Consider the following 22,704-nt stretch of genomic DNA (forward strand, 5'->3'; position numbering starts at 1 on the left):
GTCGACCCAGTCCCATTGATTCCAATCTCCGCTCCGCTCTCTCGGCCCGACGATGTTCCACACTTTTTTGTCGAGACTATTTTCTCATGCAGTCAGGCAAGCTCTTCTATACAATTTAAAGGGGTTTCAAAACACGGTACTAAACAATTTTGCGCCAATACCAAACCTGCTATCAATAACGAACACCCCCACCGGCCAAAATGCCCAAAGACTTCGACCCCAAACACACCAAGCGCAAGACACCCTACTCAAAGCCAAAACCCAAGTCCTCCCAATCCCAAGAGCGTGAAGAAAAACAATACCCTTCCGTTAACGACCTAAAACGCCGCATACGCGACGTCAAGCGCCTTCTCGCCAAACCTGATCTCCCCGCCGATAAGCGCATCATCCAGGAGCGTGCGCTATCCGGCTATGAGAAGGAATTAGCGGATGAGGAGAAAAGGCGTGAGCGGTCGAGGATGATTAAGAAGTATCATTTTGTTCGATTTTTGGGTATGGCGTTTCCCAAATTTTATTTGTTTCTTCCTTCCTTCCTTCCTTCCTTCCTTCCTTCCTTCCTTCTTGACTGTTTCTTATGTGATGCTAATTCTCTTTTACAACAGACCGCAAAACAGCCACGAAGGAAGTCAACAAACTTACGCGGAAACGCGATGAGCTAGCGAAACCCACAGACGAGAGTATCGACGAGGAAACGAGGAAAAAGAAGCTGGTGAAACTCGATGCGCGACTGCGCGTTGCTAGGGTGAACCTGAATTACACCATCTACTACCCGCTAACGGAGAAGTATATTTCGATTTACGCGGAGAAGAAGAAGAAGGGGAAAGAGGATGGGCAAGATAAGGACGGAGACCAGGATATGGAAGAAGAAGAAGAACAAGAGAGACAGGGAGAAGATGGGTTGAGCGCTAGTGCCACGGCAGAAAAGTTGGCTATGTGGCAGAAGGTTGAGAAATGTATGGAGGATGGGACTCTCGATCTTCTTCGGGAGGGACAGCTTGGGTTGAATGGCGAAAAGGAATCTGGAAAGAAGGAGAGCGCGGAGAGTTCTAAATCTCGCTCAAAGAAGGGTGCTGCTGAGAAGAAGTCTAGTACTAAGGAGAAGGCGGATGTTAAGGCGAGCAGAGCTGAACCCCGGAAAGGGAAAAGCACGAAACACAGTGTCCCGACACCGGCTGATGAGGGTGATGAGAGTGATGGAGGTTTCTTCGAGATGTAGATTGGGCTTATCCATTCTACATTCATCGTGTGCACGGTTTATGCCTATGCACTTACGCATCTCAGGAGTCTTTTCTGCCTATCGATGTTTCAGCATTACACGCGCCATTTGGAGCTTGATATTTTATCGGATACCCCAAATAGATACTGTTGCAATACATTCTTCGTCTACTATAGCTAGTTGCGCAGTAAATACAAATCCGACTAGTAAATAAGGACCAAATATCAGACCAGTCCAAGCTGAAACTGACAAAATGGTCGCAGAAACATGACCAAATCAATACTCCAACTTCTCCAGCCCCTTCTAAGGTAGACATGACGCAAAGAGAACCAAAAAAAAATAAAATAAAATAAAATAAAAAAAATAAAAAATAGAGTCGTATGTTACCTGATACGGCGAGTCATATCATAATATCAGTCATATCAAAGGGTGGAAAAGTCCATCGAATTCGAATTGCCGCGAACAGGTCGGCATTCCTTTCCAGCATACCCATTGTTTGGTTTAAGCAACAGTAATGATCTCAGCATGACCAGCATTCGGTGAGATAGCCCCTGAATCTTGCCAGGATGGCAAGAAGTGTAGAGTGCGCGTATAGGCCAGGTAAATCGGACCACGAAAGGTCATTACCTTCGTGTTTTGTGCGCTGTATATGTAATTTGTTTACATGACCGCACAGCTTCCGCCACTCCGCGCTCGTCTTCTTCCAAGCATGGATCCAAAACCATACGGTTCATACTCGTCATCTTCGTTGTATATGCGTTCTGCTTCTGCTGCCCGACGACGTCGCCTCCTTGCACCCGCGCCAGCAATACCCGCTTCTTCGTTGGCGACCATGTAGTCGAACCACTTCTTGTCGAGTCGGTTGGCGGCCCCGAGGTCACCGCGTAGGACGCGCTTGGTGTGCTCCTCCACGGTCATCTGCCAGAGATAGAAGCACTTAAGCTGGATGATGTGGTTTGGGTAGATGGTAGGTGGCGGCGGGGGTGTGATTGAGGATGGTATCATGGGCGATGATGATCCGGATGCTGCACTCGATCTGTTTAGGGCTTGGGTGGCCACGGAGACGGCTTCGGGTATTTTGTGTTGACGCGGCAGGTGGGCGTTGCTCGATAAGATATGTCGTACACCGACCCAGGTCACGTTCGGACAATCGAAGATAACCAGGCGCAGGCCTACCTGAGGTAGGCTCTCACCGTATCCGCGCTTCCGGACACGCGAGCTGGCTTCTAGCAATGTCAAGTCTGAGATTCGGGTATTGTCCATCTCGACGAATTGGAGGGATAAGCAGTTCTTCATCACCTGCAGCATTCCTGGGTCGCTCAGAGATTCGCAGTAACTGACGTTCAAGTGTTCAAGGAAAGGAGCACACGGGGAATTCGCAAGCTCGACAAGGGTCGTGTTGCTGAGATTCTCCAGTTCTTCAAGCTCAATGTGGGTGAGATTTGGCACTGTCTGTACGATGGGAATAATGGAATCGTCGGTCAATTCTGGGCACCTTGAGATATTGAGCCCTATTAGACAGGGAACATTATGCGCGAGACTTTTCACTCCGCTATCAGTCAGGTTCGAGCATTGATGAAGATCTAGGTACTTGAGTTTCCGGGGCGGGACAATCGCTCGGTCTTCTAAAACGTCAATCTCCGGGTTGACGCCATGCATGAGGATGCCTAGGGTTTCGTCTGTGATATCTGTCCGGCTGATAACTAGGCGTTCCAAGGTATTTCGATTGAACAACTCCAGGGAAAGTTCCTCGTCATCAAACCCATGGATTTCGCTGGCCAGAAGATCCGTCAGTATCGGGCAAGCTTTGACAACCTTTTTCAAACCACTGGTGTTCACATTCGCACACCAAGAGACATTCAAGGTACGAAGCTGATGGCATGACTTTGCGATGATCTTCATCGCAGTGTTAGTCACACTATCTAACCCCGACACGTTGAGGTACTGCAGTCGCTGGTTTCGGAGAAGAAAACAATGGATCGCAGTCTTATCTATGCGACTTCCTTCGAGAGAAAAGTTCACCACATTCCGACATAAGTCCGTGATTCTCTCACTTTCAGTCTGTAATTTGTCTGATATCTGGACACATCCTCGGAGATTCAAGTCCTTTACAAATGGACCACCCGCAATCAGTAGCTTCATGAGCGCATCAGGAGGAATTTGCTTGTAGTACTCTGCAGTGTCGACGGTAGACCACAGCTGCCCGTCAAAGCACATTGTGTTCCACCATTTGCACACTCCGGAGCATCTGATGATCTCTTTCGGGGTGAGGTAGCTAAAGATGAGCATGCCGAGCTCGATGGGCATCTTTCCCCAAAAATCGAACGTCTTCGGCTTCGCGACAGCGGCGGCATTTTCGAACACACCAGATGCGAGTGGTGATCCTTTCGATTCTGGTCTCACTTCATTGGGTAGCGCAATCGTCTTTGATAGTGGACCATTTGCCGCATCTGAGACGAAACGGACCCGCGCATTCCCTTCATGCTCATCTGCGACATAGGACCCCGGGCCAGCTGGGGTGGCAGGACGAACATTCAACCCACCATACAGCTGCGAGGAGCTCCCATTACTCGAACAAGGGGCATACGGTGACTGTGAGAGTGAAACACATGATAGAGACGCACCAGGTCGATGATAAGTGGTGGAGGCAGATCGAGATCGGTTGCGCCGGGTTAATGACGGAGTCGAGGAAATTCGTTGGAGACTCTGCAGTAACTTGTGTCGTCCTTTCACCTTACGAGGCCGATCGAGTGGAATCTGGTCGGCTGACGAGCTAGGGCTCGCTGAGGTTGGGGCCTCGGGGAATGGCACGATCTCTGGATCTACTGTCGCCATTGTTGGCAGGGTGAAGTTGTCTTTTCGGAGAGCGCGGGGAAAGAAAAGCCCCGGTGGATAATCGAATTATCGCGCCTAGACCAAGGTGCAGACAAGAGAGTTTTCGACAAGAAAAAAAGGAAAAAATTGCAGTCAGCGACGAGCGCGGAAACCCGCAAAGACGTAGGTCTCAGGCGGTCATGGTCAAGGTCCGAAAAGTCCGAAATCAACGGGAGATAAGGCGCCAAACAACTCCGGCTGCAAACACAGACAACAGAAGATAAATAGAAGAATGAACAAACGAGTTACGAGCAGAGGAGCGAAAAGATAAAAGATGACGAAAGGAGAAAAGAAGGTGTGCGATGCCGGGGGTCACCCGGAAGAAGGCGTCAAGCGACAGCGACGGGACGATTAACGGTTGGCGGTTGACAGTCTGGCGCAGGTGGTGTTCAGTGCTCGGCGAAAGGCTGTCACAATCGTACCATGGGACTCGTTCCGCGTAACATCCGACCAAGATGCGGAGGGGAGAACAAGCCAAGATGCTGAATAACTAGATGGGCGGTATTCGAGAAACAGCAAGCGAAGCCCAGGAGACAAAGTGAGACGCGAGAGGACGCAAAGGGATACCGAGAGACAGAACAGCCGGCAAGGAGAAGAAAAGAAGACGGTTGGGAAACAAGCTGCAGGTGGGTTGGTTGGACTGTGAAGTGGGAAGTGGAGGAGGAGCGCCTGTCGAAGACTCTCAGTCCGCGGTCAGACGACTGCGGAAAACGAAAATGGATTTCAGATTCGAAGGTCCAGAACCGGTGTGCAGGCTGAGGTGGCTCTTCGTTGCGAGCCTCCCCTTTGTCAGAGTTCAATAATCCGTGCGAATTATTGGAATGCTGCACCGACAGAATGAATGATGCATTGGAATTGGGACAATGGGGCAGTCGACACCCCACACCTTATCTTTGTTATCGATAGCAAGTCTCCCCACTCGCCTTCACTACGTTCCCTCCTCTGAATAGAGCTTAAATCTTCCACCTACCACAGAGTAGACGGGCCCGAGAATAGGAGCATTCATCGTCTGCGTGTTTGATTCTCTGTTCAACCCTGTGGCCGCGTTAACCATCGCTAAGCACAACCAAAATACAGTCCCAGAAACCGCGCATCACGTGATGGCCCACGTATCGCCCATCCAGGCATCCACCCACGCCTAGAAAAACGTCTTCTTCCTCCGTTCCTGGGCTGCTGGACCAGTTAGACGGTCAGACCATGGTCCGCCGGGCCGCCTCAGTCTTTGCCACCGCAGCGGCGCAGACGTCTTGGTATATTGACGAGTCAGATCAAGGGGGAACTTGGCTCTCCAGGCCCCGAACGGCGATTGGAGAAGGCCCGGTGGGTTCAGGCCTCAAAAATGTCGCAACGGGGCAACGGAGAAACAGCGGAGTTGGTCCGACCTCTTTGCCATCCAAGAGAGAAACGTGGATTCAAGGATGAGAGAAAGACAATTAAATTGCCCGGCCTTTGGAGGCTTGTGGTCTGTGGACCTGGCATTATGGCATTTTGTATGCCCCGCTTCACCCCGCACTTTGGGTGGGATTATCGCAGTGCCTTGACTCTCCCTCTCCAGAGCACTAACTACTACTAGTAAGATAGTGTGTGGTCTAGACGTGTACCCATTATCCCGGTTAGTTCAACGGATCCGCCCGAAGGTTCACTGGCCTCGGGGCTCAGTCAGTCCTCACAAGCTGAGCAATGAGGGATCTTAATTACAGAATAATCCAATTTATACACATGCCTCTGTAACCAAATAAAATTGTTCGAGCTATATCACGGGGTATCACGCTATCTCCTGCCCTCTATATCGACCAATACTAGTCTTTTTTGTTTTGTCCTCACCGGATACTGAAAGGGGGAAAATGAAAAGGAAGAATAAAAAAGGGAAAGATAGACGACGGCAATGTACTAGGCTTTCGACCCCAATTTGCTGTAAAAGAAAAAGCCACCGTAGTCTTACATCCGTCATGATAACCATATTCTTGTCGGGTCGTTTCTGGTCGTAATGCATTGATGAAATGCATAAGGCATTGTTCTTATATTTGTTGTTGTGATGCGTAAAATAGGTGGTACGGATGTGTAGAAGAATGATCGTTGACTCGAATTTGTCATGTATGTCCGGTATATAAATTCCCTTATTGATGCAGTCGGCTTACCCAAAACAAACCCCACGGGCATCAGGGCGTTTCAGCTGTCGACCATCCATGGATGCTCCATGACTTCGCCTATTGTTAAGCGATTGTCTACGTCACGATCAAGCATTCCCCTGATCAAGTCGATGCAGTCCTCCGAAAACGGTATAAACGGGACTCGAAGAGGATGGTCCAGAATTTCGTCGATGTTGTAAAAAGGGTTCTCCTTGTACACGATCGTGTATAAGAGGATACCGAGAGCCCAAATATCTTGTTCCTTGCCTCGGTATGACTTGCCCTGAAGAACTTCGGGCGCCGCATAATCTGTAGAACGTTTTTTTTTTTTTTTTTTAGCTTTGAGCAAGTATCAAATGTGCTGTGTATCTTACCTATCGTTCCAACAAAGACATCAAATGGGCCATTCTTTATATAGGCCGCGCTGCCGAAATCGATCAGCTTGATCTTACCTTCCCCATCCAGGATGACGTTCTCATCCTTGATATCCCGGTGGACGACCAAGGCTTTCGTGTGCAGGTGGTGGATCGCGCTGACAACTTGCTTGAAAATATTCCGACATTCCTGCTCATCCATGTTGGTTTTCAATTCAATATAGTCGAAGAGATCCATGCCGGGAAGTCCGTGCGGTAACATCTCAATATAATAGTTGACATCGTCTTCGAAGAAACCTTCCATCTCCACAATGTTCGGATGCTTCAAACCGTCTCTCCGCAAGTAATCCAAAACGTGGATCTCTAATGGCACCGTACCAAGACGGCGATCACGAGTCCATGTGTCGACGAGAATCCTCTTTTTCGTCACGTATTTAAGCACAACTTTCTTTGCAGGGTCCTTCTTCTGACGGGCAAGTTTGACTTCACCATACGCCCCTTGGCCCATCTCCTCAAGGATCACGTAGTCCGAGATCGTACGCTTGCTCTCCTTAGCGTTAGCTGGTGCCACTTCCGGTATTGGCTGGACCGGCTTGTCTGTGAGTGGTTCAGATGCGGCTTGGCTGAGTTGCTGGCTCAGAGTTGAAGTCGGTGCTCTCGATCTCTCCGGGACTGTAAGCCGAGGAGCTGTGGTCATCGCTGGCGTGGGCCTGGGTGTTGGAGTCTCAGATGAACTTTCCATTTGCGAAGGTGCTTCGTGTTGCGGCGACGATGCCCGTGCTGCCGGGCCATGAGAGTGAATGTTTCTTGAATAGGTGATCCATAACGCATATACAAGTTCTGTGACTGTGACAGCGTCTTCGCAGCCATCATCAGTCTCATTCTCGCGTTGCTTCGGAAATATCGACCCGCTCTTTACAACTCGCAACTGGACATCCACGGCAATAGTGGATCCATCGCGGTGCTTAGCAGTGATACCAGCAGGCTCTAGAAATACCGATGCGACATTCGCTTTTCCATCACGCAGCATCGACAAGGTTCGTGCCCTTCGGAAACTGAGCTCCGGAATGACGGCACCATCTACCAGAGGCACATTTTCTTCGTCGGAGATCACGTATAGAAAGTCGTCAAATCCTGGTATGAGGTCGGTGATATCCAATCCCTCAGGGCGTTCGTAGCCAAACAATACAGATGAGAAGACGGAGTTCGAGCTAATGATTTTTAAGCTCGAGGAGGACAGAACCATGATACCAGCAACATGTGGGAAGCTAGATATTCGAAGAGAGTTCGAGTCTCCATCTCTGGCAACCGCAGTAGGTATGCAAATTGCCCCCGAAGTAGCCGCGGCGAAGTATTTGATCTCAGCAACCTCGGTGAGGCCCCTCCCAACGGGCCCCTCGAGGCAACTTGGGGGGAGGTGAGGAAAGAGCTTTGTGAGATGCTGACCAGCCTCAACCACCCCATGACCCCAAACCTTGTCGGTTGCGCCACGGGTAGCTGTAATATTCCACGTTTCGTCACAGGAAATATAGGCAACGTCTTCCTGGATTTCTTCTAGAACCCATATTAGACCGCCACGTTTTTCCATCACCCAGATACTCGCAGAACCCTTTGTGCCATTGCGTTTCTGGATGGGAACTACATCACCGCATAATAGAACACCGCGCGATTTAGTGGCGGGGTGGTTGAGTTGTCTCGCAGTGTAAGCACTTGAACCGTAGCCGTCGTCGGTTTGAGCTCTCCGTGAAGGCCGGGCTCGCGAAGGGGGTTTACTGAGTAACTGTGCGGTAACACCATTACCCATTCCCATGGACCTTTGAGTAGCGGGCTTCATACGGGACTTATCTGGCGACGGCCGAACTTTCGCAGCAGCGTCAGTTATGGGGTCCCGCAATTTGGACTCGAGCCAATGCCGTCTGTCCTCTTGTACAACCTCTAGAATACTCAGCTTGCGTAGTTCTGCCTGTGTAACACCAAATACGAGACATGATAAGTCGTTTGCCGCTAGGATGGTCCAGGGTGCCTTGGATTCAGTCCGAAAAACGGCCTGCGAAATCGGGTTCCATTTGCTGCTATGGGTGTGCAAGGTAGGAGTCGGAAAGACAGATCCGATGGTCGAGGTGCTAAGCGGGGAAAAGGGGTCTGTGGCCGTATATGGTTGTGCTAAAGTGTCTATCAGTTGTCGCTGAGGTGTAATAGAAGAACTGACGTCCGTGAATGTACGTTTTAAGCTTACGCGCCTGGATGAAGGAGCGAACTTTAACCCTTTCCTCTCGGGAGGTAGCTGCTGACTCGAGGTTAATTGTGAGTGCGCTGGCGGCTGCGCAGCCTCCTTAGCTTCAGGCAAGGGCTGCTGGTGCTCCATAAATTGCTTTTCAAAAACATTGTCGCTCCCCACGTCTGCAGGGCCGGTCATGGTCCCCAGGGAAGACCCTGAAATGGTGGACTGGGATAAGATATCCACCATGGCCTGCGTGTCCGTATCTCCACGCATACGAGATTGAGGAGCGCCAGCAGTGCTGCTGGAACCCCATTTGAAGCGGTCACGCATAAAATCTATAGACCTTTTCAATATATTCTGGCGGTTGTGTAATAACTCCTCGGATTGTTGCGCGAACGAGAAAGAATGTAGCGACTCTGATGGAAACCGATGAAGGTCTTCCAAAGTATTAACATCTTGACTGGATGCAACAGCCATGGAATTGGCTCTCGATGATGAAAGGGAGCGCGGTGAAGGAGAGAGAGTCCGAGGGCTAAGAGCGCCTATAGAAGAGGCAGACATGTTCGGGAGTGTAAAGACCCGAGAGGGCGGCTGCGAGCGAATACGATCTAAACCGGATGGTCCAAGTCCATGTTCATGCTGTTCGAGAAGTGGAGACCTAGGGGGAGTATAGAATAATTGTTTTCAGTTTTGAGTGCCCTCTTAGACAACGGTACTTTATGTTGCAGACAAACGCAAGGGGATGCTGCCGTTGGTGATTTACCCACCTTGGGAAGGAATCGAATCCACTTGTAGGGGTTTCAACCGGGTATCTTGATGAATCACCCTGGTTTCCCGAGATATCTGTCATAAAGGAATCATCTTCTGGTGATTCTGAAAGGGGCCCCAATGGGGACGATAAAGGACTTGGTTCGCCTGGGATTGACGATATCATCAGCACCAATTTCGTCTCATCCAAATCACGGAATATGCAATGTGGTGGCTAGAACTTCGACTTAGAGATCAACGTGCAGGTGAAAATGCAAGCTTGATGCAAAGAAACCGAGTCGGCCCATGTTTCTTTTCATCCCTGTCTTTTCCAATCCAATCCACGCTCTAAGTTCTTTTTGTTTTTTTTGAGGTATCCCCCGCTCCGGATACACAACCCCACGGTAGTTGTCTCCCATTGCAATGAAACAATAGGAGTCCCAAGGAAAGAATAGCGGCGTCAGACTGACCATCAGGATTATATGAAGCAGACCCCATAATTTTCCAAGCGATCAACGGCCCAGTGGCCAGTACCAGTCGGGCCGTTGGGGAGCGTGTGCTTTAAACGGCGCAATGTCGGGTACACGGCGAATGCAGAGCTAAAGAAAATAACGATACCGTGCTACATGAGACGGCCAAATATCATCGGAGGCCGGTGGTGGTGGACATAGGAGATCGTTTCTCTCGCGTTTTTTTGCCGAGCAGCTTCGTTTTAACGAGTAGATGCAGACAGTCGATCTCGCTTTTTCTGCGTCCGGGTGGGTAAGGGAGTCGAGCGGGCGACCTGACGTAGCCAGAGGGGTTCGATTGAAAAGGAGAGGGTCGAGATTAGCTATGCTATCAGTGTTAAGTGAGCAGTGAACAGCGAAAGACGCAAAAGGTCAGAGGACTGGTGGCTAGCGGAAGCCGACGTGAGCAGCTGCGCTGGTCAGTCACAGGCACTGTGCCAGTGGCGAGGATGAGCACGAGGCGGAGGGAGGTTAAAAGCCTGGTATGTGTATGCTCCTCCGAAAATAAGCAGCAAAAATGAAACGCTGATCAAATTTTTCTGCAAACCGGCTGCAGCAGTAGTGAGAAAAAGAAAGACTGCCTATCGTCGGGTCGGACTTCCGCGAGAAGACTGTAACCGGAAAGAGAGTCGAGTCCCGTACCAACGCTGCGGAGGGACAAGGCAGGTGGCCGTAGAGCGACAAGGAGGTAAATGGATGGGAGAAGCGCAGGATATCCCGTAGCTGTGGTTAGGTGGAGGTAAAGTGGGGAGGAAATGGTGAAGCTGAATTGAAGGTTGTCGTCCAGCGTGAAAAGACTAAGAAGAAAAGAACGGGTCCCGCAGACGATGACGTTGCTTGCTTTTCCCTCTTTTCCTTCTATTAATACACAGGCTGGCACCTGGCACTATGAAGAAGCAAGGTCTTCTAGATATTAATATTCAGTGAACCAGTAGACGATGACCGAACGCAAATCCGCATGAGGTCCAAGTGGGAGAGCGCGGTGCTGCGGTCGGGGAAGTCTTGAATGCGACCGCGCTGCCTTCCGTCTCTAGTAGGTATACTAGTAGTTAGCATCTCAGGCTCGACCACTGTCACGCTTGGTCAAAGCGCACTGCGATAGGCCAGAGCGGCCTTTGAGACAATGCTGTATCGGTGTTAGTTGGCCATCAATATCAAGGTGGTGATGTAATATAGTAGCATCGCAGTCGATCGTTCCTGAACCCATCATTTTCTTCATACTTCCCCGAGCTGCACAAAGCTCCCTCTGCCCCACGATGACAGTCTTTCTTAGTGTCTCGTTGTCGCCAGCCACGTCTTCATATTCCACACTTCACTAATATCTAGCTTGTCGTTTCTTTTAGTTTAGAGGACACTAGACTTCTTGGTTTTGTACTCCTTGGCGGAACGGACTAAATAAACCGGTTGAAGCCAAGGGCAGCTGACAGGACAGCCAGATGAGGTTATCATGCGTGAGACTCTGCGTAGGCGTGACTCTTTAGTGTTTCTGTTCAGGCTCTTGCTTCTGTTGCAAGACCCGGGACTCAGTTTGGGCTCCAACGAACAAACAATGCGAGGAATACAGAGCGATAAGTGCTCGACATAGCCGGCTACTTAAGCATATGTACATAGCCCGGGGTATATTATGTTAGATTCATACGGAAAGCCAGCTTTCTACTCTGCCCTCTTAGCACCCCTCAAACTCTTCATTGCCATCCCGTCAGGTTCCGCGTTGGGTTTCTGCTCGACATCACCGTTGCCGAAGACGGCATTCTGTTTATTCCTATTCCGCGATTCTCCCTGCCTAGTCTGCTCAGGCGGGACAGATGCCGGGCTAACAAAGCTGGAAAGATGTCGCTCACCTCCTAGCATCCACGAGAATTCTGAATTTGCCAGCGATGGTCGGGCAGCTTGTCGTAGAGGCCTAGCATTTTGCACTGGTTTAGGCGATAGGACACTCCGTTGCCCCCCATTACTTCCGACGGGAGACATGGCGGGGGTTGGGTTGGATGGGGTAGAATCGACCGAGGAGCGCGATGGTTTGTCATTTTCCGATATAGACGCCTTTTCCCCGGCGACTGTCAGGTTCTCGGATTTCTTTGCTTCGCTTGTGGTGCCGCTGGCCGGAGAGGATGTCGTCACCTCTAAAACTGGGTTCGGTGTTTCCAGACTGCACCGAACAGATTCAATCTTTGCAAGAGATCGTTTTATTGAGCTCCTGGTATCAGCGTCGAGAGTCTCCTCTTTCGTCACTTGCGAACGTATATCATTCACTGCCTCGCCCAACGTCTGAGCGAGCGCCCGATTCCTCTCCCACAGGCTTTCAAGCTGGGCCTTTAGCTTGGTGGTAGCTTCAGATTCGCGGTACGATATCGAACTTGATCCATGAATTGGAGCAACATCTCCAGGTCTCGTCAGTCGTGAAGCCTGCTCAGCTTGGATTGACTGCATATTCTTCTTCGCTTCATTAACGGCCCCGCGTACAGCCTTCGCTACACCCCAGGTCTCCGTCCGCCGCTGTATGCCCTCTGACACATCCTGGAAGATACCCTCGAAACTCAACGGACTATTCCTTGCTGGAGATCTTGAGGGAGTACTTCCCTCACTGTTGCTCATGAAATCGCTGCGGAACTGAAATTTCCGACCCGGACGAAGTCTGCCTGTCGATTCGGCCGTTTTCGATGATTCAGGGGGCTTGCCCGAGTATTTGGAAATAATGAACGCCCCCCTCTCAGATGTCGGGTTCTGCTCCAGGTATAATCCATCTTGAACAAAACTCACTGGAGTACTTGGGTGAGGTGAGGGATAGCGAAGTAATGTAGTCAGCGCCGTTGACGAATCGGAGTTCAATACTATATTTATCAGTGCCAGAATTCCCAAAAAGTTGGTGAGAGAACTAACATTGCCAACGTATGCGAAGTAACATAGCAACACACACAAAGTCAACCAGCTCCGATCGAAGCCCCTCTGCAAAGAGAAGATCCCAAACTACAAGCATGTCTTGAAAGGGGAACTCGCGCCCAAAGAGGAGACGCATCCATCGACTTGGTTTATGAATCAGCCAATACGCCCCCCATAACACGAAAAACCATAACTTACGTTAGAAAAATTTGTGGCAAGATATCGAGTGCCTGTAGATGGTCGGCCAGCTCCAAGTCCGCAGCCACCAGCAGATCGTTATGGATGTGTTCGCACTGAAGAACAATTGGAATAGCATCCACTTGGCCGTTCGCTGATCTGTGTGCATTGTGCTCATAATATATTCTGGTTGTTTGCATTACCGAGCAAAACAAACTGAATGCGTCATGTTCGATGTAATCGGCGTCCAAGAGTTGAAACATGCAGTCATCATCTTGCCCTGTAGGTCTGGAAACTTCACGAATTTTCGGCTCGATAGCATCCCTATCGACGACCCATAGAATAGGTGCTAATAGCTCATGCATTCCTTGACGATATCCCAAGTCAGGGTTGAGTTTCGAATAGATAAACAAGATATCAACCATCTTAGCCTTCGTTGCGGGCTCGTGAAAGAAATAATTCTCCTGTAGGCACCGGTCCACGTCTTGCAGTATATCTGCTCTCAGTTGTTCATCTTGCCGCAAGGTTTGCCAAGGAGACTTGCAGAAACGCATCAGTCAAGCAAAGGAATTGTCAAGAAGAGGGATCGTATACCTGTTCGTCGTCCGCAAGCGGATCGACACTTGACTGAAGATCATCAGGGTGCTCGATATACTTCAGAAAATGTTCTTTCAGTGCAACATAAGTGCTGCGCGCGTCGGATATTTTGCTTGGCCATTGTGCATGACTGAGGTTCTCGAAAAGCAGGAATGCCTGTCCGTAAGTTAGCACAGGGTCTCAAGTGCATACTCACGGAGCCATACCTTCCAACATATCGACCTCAATCCATCGTCACATATATTATCGTCTTGCTCCGACTTGAGTGCTTCTCGAAGGTCCGACGGTGTATCGCGGGAGTGAAACAGGATATTCCATCGCTGTCTAGAAATATCGTTAGCTAGAAAGGACATGGACAGCTTGAACGGAGGGGAAATGCACCTAGAGTCTTCAGTGCCCCTCATTTCCCCATGTGTAATTTTTTTGGGGTTTCCGATGAGTTAAGGAGTGAATGGAGAGAACATGCCAAAGAGATAAGCTGTCGCGGAGGTACAAATGACGTTCCTGATGGGGCGATCGTCATCCTCGGCCTTTCCCCCGCCAACAGAATTCAACTAGCAACAACTCACCAGTCACCACCAAACCTCTCTCCTCATCCCCCAAGTCTCTTAATGGTGCGCGGCGCAGTTCGATGTCGGCAGATCTGTTCGCAGAATTCGGAAATGCGCCGTCCACTAGGCAGCCTTCAAATGCTGCACTCCAGCAAGCGCCTACACCTCAGGCGGGCTCTTTAATCGACGGTCTTGATGCATTTGAAGATGCTACACTCGCCCAATCTACTCCTGGCCATGTCAACGAGCCTGCGCCTCGATCTGGAACTCGCAGGCACTCTATACAACATGATGATTTTGGAGAGTTTGAGCTACCGCAGGCTGGTAACAACAACGATGTGCTTTTTGATGCCGCGCTCGAAGAATTTTCAGACGATGGCAGCGATGACTGGGGTGAATTTGAGACTGCAGAACTCTCAGATGGGCATACAAACCAATACCAAGCCGAAAAGCCCGTCGAGAGACAAAGGATCATAAATAAGCCGGCGGCCAACGCGTTACGGAATACTCAATCGCCGTTGGAAGTTCCGGCAACGGTGGATCTATTAGGCTCGTTGGATTCGCTTTCATTTCAAGATAAGCCGGCAGCTAGTGATCACCGTCCCACAGATATATTGGTCGATGATAGCCCAGAAACGAAGATTGGCAACATACAAAATGCAAAGCCGAAACTGCCAGTGCAGGAAGAGCCGTTCGAGGAATGGGGTGATTTTACAGATGGGCCGATAGAGACCACCCAAGGCTCTAACCCAAAGGTTGCAGACCATCAAGGAGTGCACAGCAAAGGGAGAGACCGGGCGCAAACGTTGGAGCCGACTGCAAAAACAGGAGCAACCAAAGTGCCTAAACCAATAGCACAATCTCCTGCTGGCCATGTGCGTCCCACAAATATCCCCCCTCCGTCAATCTTACTAGAGTTGTTTCCTCAACTTTTTGAGCGCCTGCGTCAAGACGGCGCCGAAGCAAAGAGAAATGTGCAACAAAAGGAAATTCTAGAATCAGTTTCTTTATCTATCATTAACACTCTAAAAACCGTCGCAAGGGTTATTGCTGGCCGCACTCTGCGATGGAAAAGGGATACGATATTGAGTCAGAGCATGCGAATCGGCCCTGCACGCTCAGGCAAGACAGGAGGGATGAAACTGAGTACCGTTAATAAGAACGAGGACATTAAAGAGCAACAGGAGGCTGTCGATGTCATAAACATGTGGCGAGATCGTGCTGCACTATTCAATTCCGTTATTCAGGCCGCAGGGAGGCGTCCGGTGCAGGCTATTATCGAGAACACTCGCGTCACGACTGCCATGGCCAGTCAGGGGGCTATAAAGGCCCCGCACGCATGCGCGCTTTGTGGGCTGAAGCGGGACGAAAGAATACCCAAGATTGACGAAAATGTAGAGGACAGCTTCGGTGAGTGGTGGACGGAGCATTGGGGCCACACTGAATGCAGACAATTCTGGGAGGACAATTTGGGCCTCCTTGAACAGCGATGAGGCTGCTATGGGGTGATTCCACTTGGCATGTTCGGCATTTGACCATGTCAGGCGGTTTACCTTGAGGTTTCACGACCCAAGAGGCATCATCCACCAAATCTGGAACACGGCGCACATGCCTACAGTCTTCCTTCCACTTCTTGGAAGCGATCTACTCAGGGTTGCTATCGCGACGGCCTGCGGCGCTCCGTTCGGCTCTACAAGCGCATCTGTCTGGTTCTGGTATGAGTTACGTCATGGTGTAGCTACTCGTTGTATGCCTAATCGGCGATAACAGAGATAAGCAATTCGCACTCCCGGGTCGGATGGCGGAGAATAGATTGGAGGAAATGGTTGCCATAGTAGTTGGTAGAAAGTCATATTCCATAGCTTTCACAATACTAGGGAATTCAACATGTCCAGTCGGCAGCTAAGAGTAACTTGCGGGAGGGCACCTGAAGTAGTGAGTGGCAGGTTCGTACCCGATGATCAGGGAGCACTAGTGAATGATGCGAGTGCAACCTCATAAGAATGGCAGCCTTATTTACTCACCCATTGATCAGCCGACCACGCTTGCATCAGCGCCAGCATAAACTCATCCCGGTGCGGCTGAGACCCTGTCCTCCTTGCTTGTTTCGTTTGACTGCGTACTCCTATACCCTACCGCCGGCACCCGTGACTTATCGGGCTGTCTTGACTTCCGACTGACTCCACACCTTCATCCGACTCCCTATCTCAGACCAGCTCAACGTCTCAGTCAATCCGCAACAACCTATTGATTCCGGGGGTGTTCACAATTAGTCAAATCTCGATCTATCGTCGTGGTCAAATTGTTTACCTACCAGGCCACCGCAGGAGCTTGGTGAATCCACCAACACTTCACAGCTACCTGCTTCCCCGCCTTGTAACTCCGCTTACCGCAAGGCGGGACCTTCCCAGGCAGAGAGTGCCTCTTTGTTCGAGCATAAATTCTTTCACTTTGCTACAAACTGACACCCTTCGTATTTACTTGCCCAGATCTTGTGCAACTTACACTCCAGGAATTTCAAGGTTCTCTCCTGACCAGTGGTACTCGGGGAAGAACTGGCAGCAACAACAGGACAGAATGGGTCTCTCTTATAACGTCTACCTTACATCTGCCAAAATATTCGGCTGCAAGAAATGCAAAACCCATCTTGCGGACTATGAAGACATTATCAGTCGGGTGAGTAGTTGTTAAACCCCCTATCGAAACTACATATGGTTTAGGAGCTACTGCTAACTGGCCGTCTGTTTTGCAGAGTTTCCGGGGCCAACATGGGAAAGCGTATCTCTTCAATAACGTTGTGAACATTACCCAGTCGGATGCCGTGGAGCGTGGTATGACTACGGGGAGGCATATTGTACGCGACATCGCATGCAGACAATGTAAAGAAACGGTAGGATGGAAGTACGACAAAGCGTACGAGAACAGCGAGAAATACAAGGAAGGGAAGTTTATTTTGGAGGAGGAGCTCCTATGCGTGGTGTGCTAGACTTCCAGCCCAGCTTAACACGCGCTCGAAAGCTATATCGACAGTTTGACGCAGTCTGGTCTTGTTGAGGGTCCCGAGTAAGGCTCGCACGGCTCTACCTGCACAAACCGGACGACTATTACATGAGCATATTTGAATTGGCGCAAAGTGAACGGCGTTTGTTGGGTTGTACTTCATAGTCTATTTATTTTGGTCAGGTTCAGGCTGGGAGTTTATGTCTTCCATATGACACTGTGGACAAGGGAGGTGTCGATTCCCAGTTGTTCAGATTGGATTTATTCTTATATTATTTCTCTCTATTCCTATTTTATAACAACACTGCATCTGGTTGGGTCGATTGCCGTTCAGCTCTGGGTCTACGTATTTCCAGAATCGAACAACAAGGTCCCCTCGCTTGTGGATATTCAAACAGGCCGTTAAACAGTTCTCGACTGCAACCAGTCCACTCAACATTTTCAGCACAATTCTTCATTGATTGTGGCATCAAAGACCTCAACTCTCTCCCCCATTTACAAACCCAATCATGCTTTAACTCTAGAACATGGCCATCCACGGCCGGATCAGGGAGCCATAGAATGGGCCAATATGACGGCCCCACCACCTCTCGACAGAGTGGCCGTTTATCGGACATGAAGCCGAGATTTGCCCCTCCCCCGCGCTCAACAACAAATGCGTGTGACGACAAATAAATCCATATTATTCCATCTACCAAGAGTCGGGAGAAAAAAAGGGGGGACATGTCCAACAAGACAATGCGCGCCGTGGTTTTCAATGGCCTATACAAAGTCGCCGTTGAGGACCGTCCCATTCCCCAGGTCCAGCACCCGGAGGATATTGTTATTAAGGCGACATATACTGCGCTTTGCGGAAGGTAGCTGGAACTCTCCTCCCATGTTTACTTAACGGTGCAGGTGTATTCGAACGCGTCCTAAAGTAACTGTTGGTTATAGTGACCTCCATGTATACCGTGGCACTGAACCTGCCGGGACTGGGTTCATCATGGGCCACGAGGTAACGGGTGAAGTTGTCGAGGTTGGTGATGCGGTGAAGACCGTGCAAAAGGGGGACTCTATTGTTTCTGCCTTTACAACATCATGGTATGTTACTCACTTGCTAGCTTGCTACCAAGGTGTGGCGGACATGGTACATAGTATGGAAGTATGCTGATACATCGAGATACCGCAAAGCGGAACCTGTTACTATTGCAAGGCAGGCTTCTCATCTAGATGTGACAAGAATGCACTTCTTGGATGCGACAGTCTAGATGGTGCCCAAGCTGAATACGTACGTGTCCAGTCAAATTCGATCATCCTTGAATATGCATAATAAACTAAGCTAAATTCCATGAAGGTCCGAATCCCAAACGCAGATGGAACAGTTATCAAAGCACCACCGGGAATCGACGAAAAGTACCTCGTTCTAATGGGTGACATTTTCCCAACTGGATACTTCGCCGCTCTGAATGCATTCAAGAACGCCACTGCCGAGCAAATCGCCCAGCAGACTATTGTACTCATCGGCTGTGGACCCGTTGGTCTCTGCGCACTGATCAATGCCCTCGAATACAAGCCGAAGCATATCCTTGCCGTCGACTCCGTCCCACCCAGACTCGAGATGGCTCGGTCCCTCGGTGCGGAGCCATGGAACTTCCAGACAGACAGGGAAGGTCTAGGCAAGAGGGTGCTTGAGCTGACCGAGGGCCGTGGAGCAGATGGTGTTATTGAAGTTGTGGGTTTGAGCCCGGCATTGAGGATGGGGTTTGACCTCCTCAGACCGTGGGGTGTTATTAGTAGCGTTGGCGTTCATAACGGAGAGGTAGGCTATATTCACCCCCGGCTTCTGCGGCCATCCAGACTGGAGCATCTATTAATGATTGGCAGATACCGTGGAATGGAAACGAGGCGTATGGGAAGAATTTGACTCTGCAGATGGGCCGATGCCCCGTGCGGTCTGTTTCGGATGCGGCGCTAGAGGTGCTGAAGAGGAACCAGCACTTACTTGGGTAGGTCTTTTATATTTGCGATATTGACCCTAGTGCTAATGTGTATTGCCATGGCAGATTCATGGCGGATCACATCATGCCTCTCTCGCAAGCTGTTGAGGCATATGATTTGTTCAATGCAATGAAGGTCCAGAAAGTGATTTTTGAGGCAGCAAAATAGACTGAAGCCAGACCCTGTCTTCGTCAATATTTTGTCCACGGAACTATAGAGGTATAGAGTGTATATAGATGAGAATGTGTGGTGTCTGCAACCTGACTACACCGTAACCTTCCAAGGTTCGTAACAACAACTCAACATTTGACCAGAAACCTAATTAGGCATAAGGTGCATAGGTATAAGGTGCATAATGCCTAAATAGCCACGTTGAATCCAACAAATTCCAAAACTCAATTCATAAAATGGAAATACAAAATCAGGCATAAAACGTAAAACAGACCAATCAGCCCTCGCCAGCAAAGCTGACCTCCATCCCGCTCTCTGCCTTACCACCATGGACTTGTGTAGTCTACCTTTCCTCCAGGGTCGAAAGTTGAAACAGGCCGAGGTAAGCCGTCTTCACTCCAATGGTAGATAAGGCAGAGAGACCCACCCACGCCCCTGTGATTGTGGCGTGAACATAGGTACAGTAGATGAGATGTTCACTGACACGACCCACTCACGACTGGCAGCTCCAGGGACAGGAGATATCTACTTACTTAAGCATAACGTAGATATTCCTGTGCCAGGAACCATGGCAGATGGCAGGCACCTAGACACGGCTGGGATACGTGCAGATCACGCATGCGGGACGGTACATATATCCCCGTCCTCCTGAGTACTACTGTACTAGTATGCAAGGAAGGATGAAGTTGCCAGGCTGCTTTCCTGGGGAGGAAAGGAAAAGGGATTGTGCTGCAGGTGTGGCTGGTGATTGCAGTGCGGGGAAGGAGCTTATTGGATATGCCCAGACTCGCAGGTGGTACGATTGCGTGAGTGGACCATCTGCCTAGGAATTATAGCCGAGGATAAATGGAAATCAAAGCACAGATGAAATAAATTGCTAGGACATGTAGTGAACGAGGGTGGTCTAGAATCTAGAAATGAGATGTGGTATCTATATAGCACCATTACTTGGCTGATGAAATCAACCCAAGAAAAAGTGGATAATGCTAGAATGCTCTCCGTTGAGATTTATACATGTATAATGGTATAGGTGCCACGCAAAAGTGGCGTTGTATAGTGAAAAGGAAAAGGGAAAAAGAGATAGACGGGAGGACTGGGTCGGCAAGGAGAAAAAGGAAAGAAAAGAAATGCAAAATATGAAATATGATCAAAGGGATGGGCGGTTACGACAAAAAGGAAACATATGATATAATATACCCTTGAATTCCATCATGCAGCAGGGTGCCCCAGCCAAGTAAACGGGGCAGTTACAGTCCCTGAAATTGTCATACACGCAAAAGGGGTCTCCAACTCCAACTAGTCAAAGCACAGCAACATTCGCAAAGTTCACGCAGGGTCTCGTACATTTCGTGAGAGTTATAAAGTTTGGGGCAGTTCCGAGGGGGGCAAGTCACTCAGGAAAATTTGACGGCTATGAGAGGATTTTACTCCTCCATCCGTCCAAAAACACCATCGTCATCGTCGTCCGCCTGGGCGGGGCGGCTGCCAAAATCAACATCAGCGTTGCGGGTTTGACGGCTGCTGCGCTCCGTCTTCCCCAGCCTAACTTCGCGCTCGTCTGACACCTTGTACGACATCGACGGATTGTACGACAGGGACGGGAACACATCCTGGTGGGAGTTAGGCAGGGCAGTATCAGTGACACTGGCCCCTGAACGGCCTAAATTTTGATTCTCCAGAGAGCTGGCCTGATCGAGGAAGCGAGACGGAAGCGGGGGCACTGGTGGAACACCAGGAGACACGGATGTCGGGCCCATTCGGGGAGTCCCAAAATTGCAGAGTCCGATGGCTGCAGCCAAATCTGCCTCATCTTCGTCAGGCAACTTCGCCTCAGCAGTGGAAGGCCGAGTGTCAATGCTTGAGTTGCGGAAGTGCGAAAAGGCAGGAGAGGGCCATGGCGCACTCCCCGTGAACGAGCTCGAGGGAACAGACTGGAAGGAGTGGGAGTACTGAGGGCCCGCATTGTTGACACCGCCAAAAGGTTTCTCAGCCTCAACGGACATATCGTCATCGCTGTTATCCTCGTCCATCGGCGGTGGTGTAGTCTCCGCCGAGCTGAGCCCGTCTCGGAGTTCGGACGACGCGCCTGGTGAAGCCGAAGAAATCTCCGACTCGGCGTCAGGGTTCTCGGAAGTCGGGTCATCGACATTCATGTTGACGAGGACAGACGCTGCCTCCAACAGTTGCACCTGTTGATGCTTCGAGATCAGGAGTTTCGACGTGATCGCCCATGCAGGGTCATGCTCCCACCTGTATTTCGATAACATGTCAACCGACTGAAACTCCATTACGAGCTGGGAGAAGGGGGGACGAGAGAGTAAATAGGGAGCTAGTTGACCACGAAGGCGACCGTTGCAGAGCCGACATGGTGCAATGCTCCAAACCGGGCCGGGCGGCAGGATGGCAAAGGGGGGAGGTTACACACATATGCTTGGACAAGCAACTGCCATGCTTGTACCCCTTCCCACAACGATCGCAGCGAAGTTCGGGCCTGGAGCCTTTTCCTTCGCCCTTGACCAGATGGCCTCCTTCGCTAGCCCGACGGTTTCGGTTCTTGGTGCTAATCGGCTTGCCAGAGGGAGCACTTCCATCCACCACGGTATGGGCCATTTGTGAGCCGTCCTGGGCGAGGTTCGGCGATGCCTTGCGAGCAACGGGGGAGTCCCGGTTGGGGCTGTTGACACTGCGGGAAAGGTATGAGCCAAAAGCAGAGGTGGCTCCGACCGAGCTAGACTCTAAGCCTTTCCGACTTCCTCGACGATGGGCGGGCATCGCGATTCCTGTGGAATCTGGGGAGTCTCCTAAGGAGGCAGCAACCGCAGCGGCGGCGTTGGCGGCGGCTGTGGTGGTCACGCTCTTTCGACGAGTGACCCGGTGGTTTGAGTTCACGGCACCAAGGGAGATAGAATGGGAATGGTGACGAGGCGTGGAGTGAGGAAAGGGGCGAGAGAGAGATAATTCCTAGGAAAAGAGAGCATCATTAGCATCGGAATTTTTTAATTCTTCTATGTTTAAAAAAGAAAGTTGTTGGAATGCTAGAGGCGGCAAAAAGACACGCCTAACAAAGAAGACACAAAAAGAGTAAGTTACCTTGAATGAGGCCATGGTGGGTACGTGGACTTCTGGAAAGTCAATCCCAGAAAGCCCTTGAAGAGATGGAAGTCAAAACAACTGTCTGTTTCTCGCGGTCAGTGGCTGTCTGAAAAAGAATCAAGGAGCTGAAGATCAGCGCAGAAAGTCGAGTTGGGGGGAGAGGGAAATCCCGGGGGGTGCGCAGG

General features: G+C 50.2%; 8 protein-coding genes across 8 annotated transcripts; 4 read left to right on the plus strand and 4 right to left on the minus strand.

Annotated features, from left to right (window-relative positions):
• Positions 1-200: 200 nt before the first annotated feature.
• ASPSYDRAFT_59259 (Efg1 domain-containing protein) lies at positions 201-1,216 on the plus strand (the record flags this gene model as incomplete). Its single annotated transcript, XM_040849670.1, has 2 exons — positions 201-492; positions 603-1,216. 2 exons carry the CDS (start codon positions 201-203, stop codon positions 1,214-1,216), a joined length of 906 nt encoding a protein of 301 aa, XP_040700583.1.
• Positions 1,217-1,876: 660 nt separating this feature from the next.
• ASPSYDRAFT_91094 (F-box domain protein) lies at positions 1,877-4,051 on the minus strand (the record flags this gene model as incomplete). Its single annotated transcript, XM_040852430.1, has 1 exon — positions 1,877-4,051. The coding sequence occupies one exon, from the start codon at positions 4,049-4,051 to the stop codon at positions 1,877-1,879; it is 2,175 nt and encodes a 724-aa protein (XP_040700584.1).
• Positions 4,052-6,259: 2,208 nt separating this feature from the next.
• On the minus strand, positions 6,260-9,748 carry ASPSYDRAFT_155823 (uncharacterized protein; the record flags this gene model as incomplete). The annotated part of the gene is made up of 3 exons (XM_040842497.1): positions 6,260-6,528; positions 6,594-9,472; positions 9,582-9,748. The coding sequence occupies 3 exons, from the start codon at positions 9,746-9,748 to the stop codon at positions 6,260-6,262; spliced, it is 3,315 nt and encodes a 1,104-aa protein (XP_040700585.1).
• Positions 9,749-11,723: 1,975 nt separating this feature from the next.
• Positions 11,724-14,128, minus strand: ASPSYDRAFT_91096 (GTPase-activating protein GYP6; the record flags this gene model as incomplete). Its single annotated transcript, XM_040852431.1, has 6 exons — positions 11,724-12,901; positions 12,951-13,093; positions 13,149-13,666; positions 13,722-13,880; positions 13,931-14,048; positions 14,106-14,128. The coding sequence occupies 6 exons, from the start codon at positions 14,126-14,128 to the stop codon at positions 11,724-11,726; spliced, it is 2,139 nt and encodes a 712-aa protein (XP_040700586.1).
• Positions 14,129-14,355: 227 nt separating this feature from the next.
• Positions 14,356-15,768, plus strand: ASPSYDRAFT_91097 (uncharacterized protein; the record flags this gene model as incomplete). Its single annotated transcript, XM_040852432.1, has 1 exon — positions 14,356-15,768. The coding sequence occupies one exon, from the start codon at positions 14,356-14,358 to the stop codon at positions 15,766-15,768; it is 1,413 nt and encodes a 470-aa protein (XP_040700587.1).
• A 1,084-nt stretch (positions 15,769-16,852) lies between these two features.
• Positions 16,853-17,261, plus strand: ASPSYDRAFT_154943 (putative Yippee zinc-binding protein Moh1; the record flags this gene model as incomplete). The annotated part of the gene is made up of 2 exons (XM_040842413.1): positions 16,853-16,951; positions 17,028-17,261. The coding sequence occupies 2 exons, from the start codon at positions 16,853-16,855 to the stop codon at positions 17,259-17,261; spliced, it is 333 nt and encodes a 110-aa protein (XP_040700588.1).
• A 1,015-nt stretch (positions 17,262-18,276) lies between these two features.
• ASPSYDRAFT_47055 (uncharacterized protein) lies at positions 18,277-19,804 on the plus strand. Its single transcript, XM_040847358.1, has 4 exons — positions 18,277-18,545; positions 18,612-19,076; positions 19,142-19,263; positions 19,321-19,804. Exons 2-4 carry the CDS (start codon positions 18,684-18,686, stop codon positions 19,421-19,423), a joined length of 618 nt encoding a protein of 205 aa, XP_040700589.1. The 5' UTR covers positions 18,277-18,545; positions 18,612-18,683; the 3' UTR covers positions 19,424-19,804.
• Positions 19,805-20,850: 1,046 nt separating this feature from the next.
• On the minus strand, positions 20,851-22,531 carry ASPSYDRAFT_91100 (putative C2H2 finger domain protein; the record flags this gene model as incomplete). Its single annotated transcript, XM_040852433.1, has 3 exons — positions 20,851-21,676; positions 21,852-22,387; positions 22,517-22,531. 3 exons carry the CDS (start codon positions 22,529-22,531, stop codon positions 20,851-20,853), a joined length of 1,377 nt encoding a protein of 458 aa, XP_040700590.1.
• Between the last annotated feature and the right edge of the window lie 173 nt (positions 22,532-22,704).

Source organism: Aspergillus sydowii, assembly GCF_001890705.1.
Source record: "Aspergillus sydowii CBS 593.65 unplaced genomic scaffold ASPSYscaffold_8, whole genome shotgun sequence".
NCBI classification, from domain to species: domain Eukaryota; kingdom Fungi; phylum Ascomycota; class Eurotiomycetes; order Eurotiales; family Aspergillaceae; genus Aspergillus; species Aspergillus sydowii.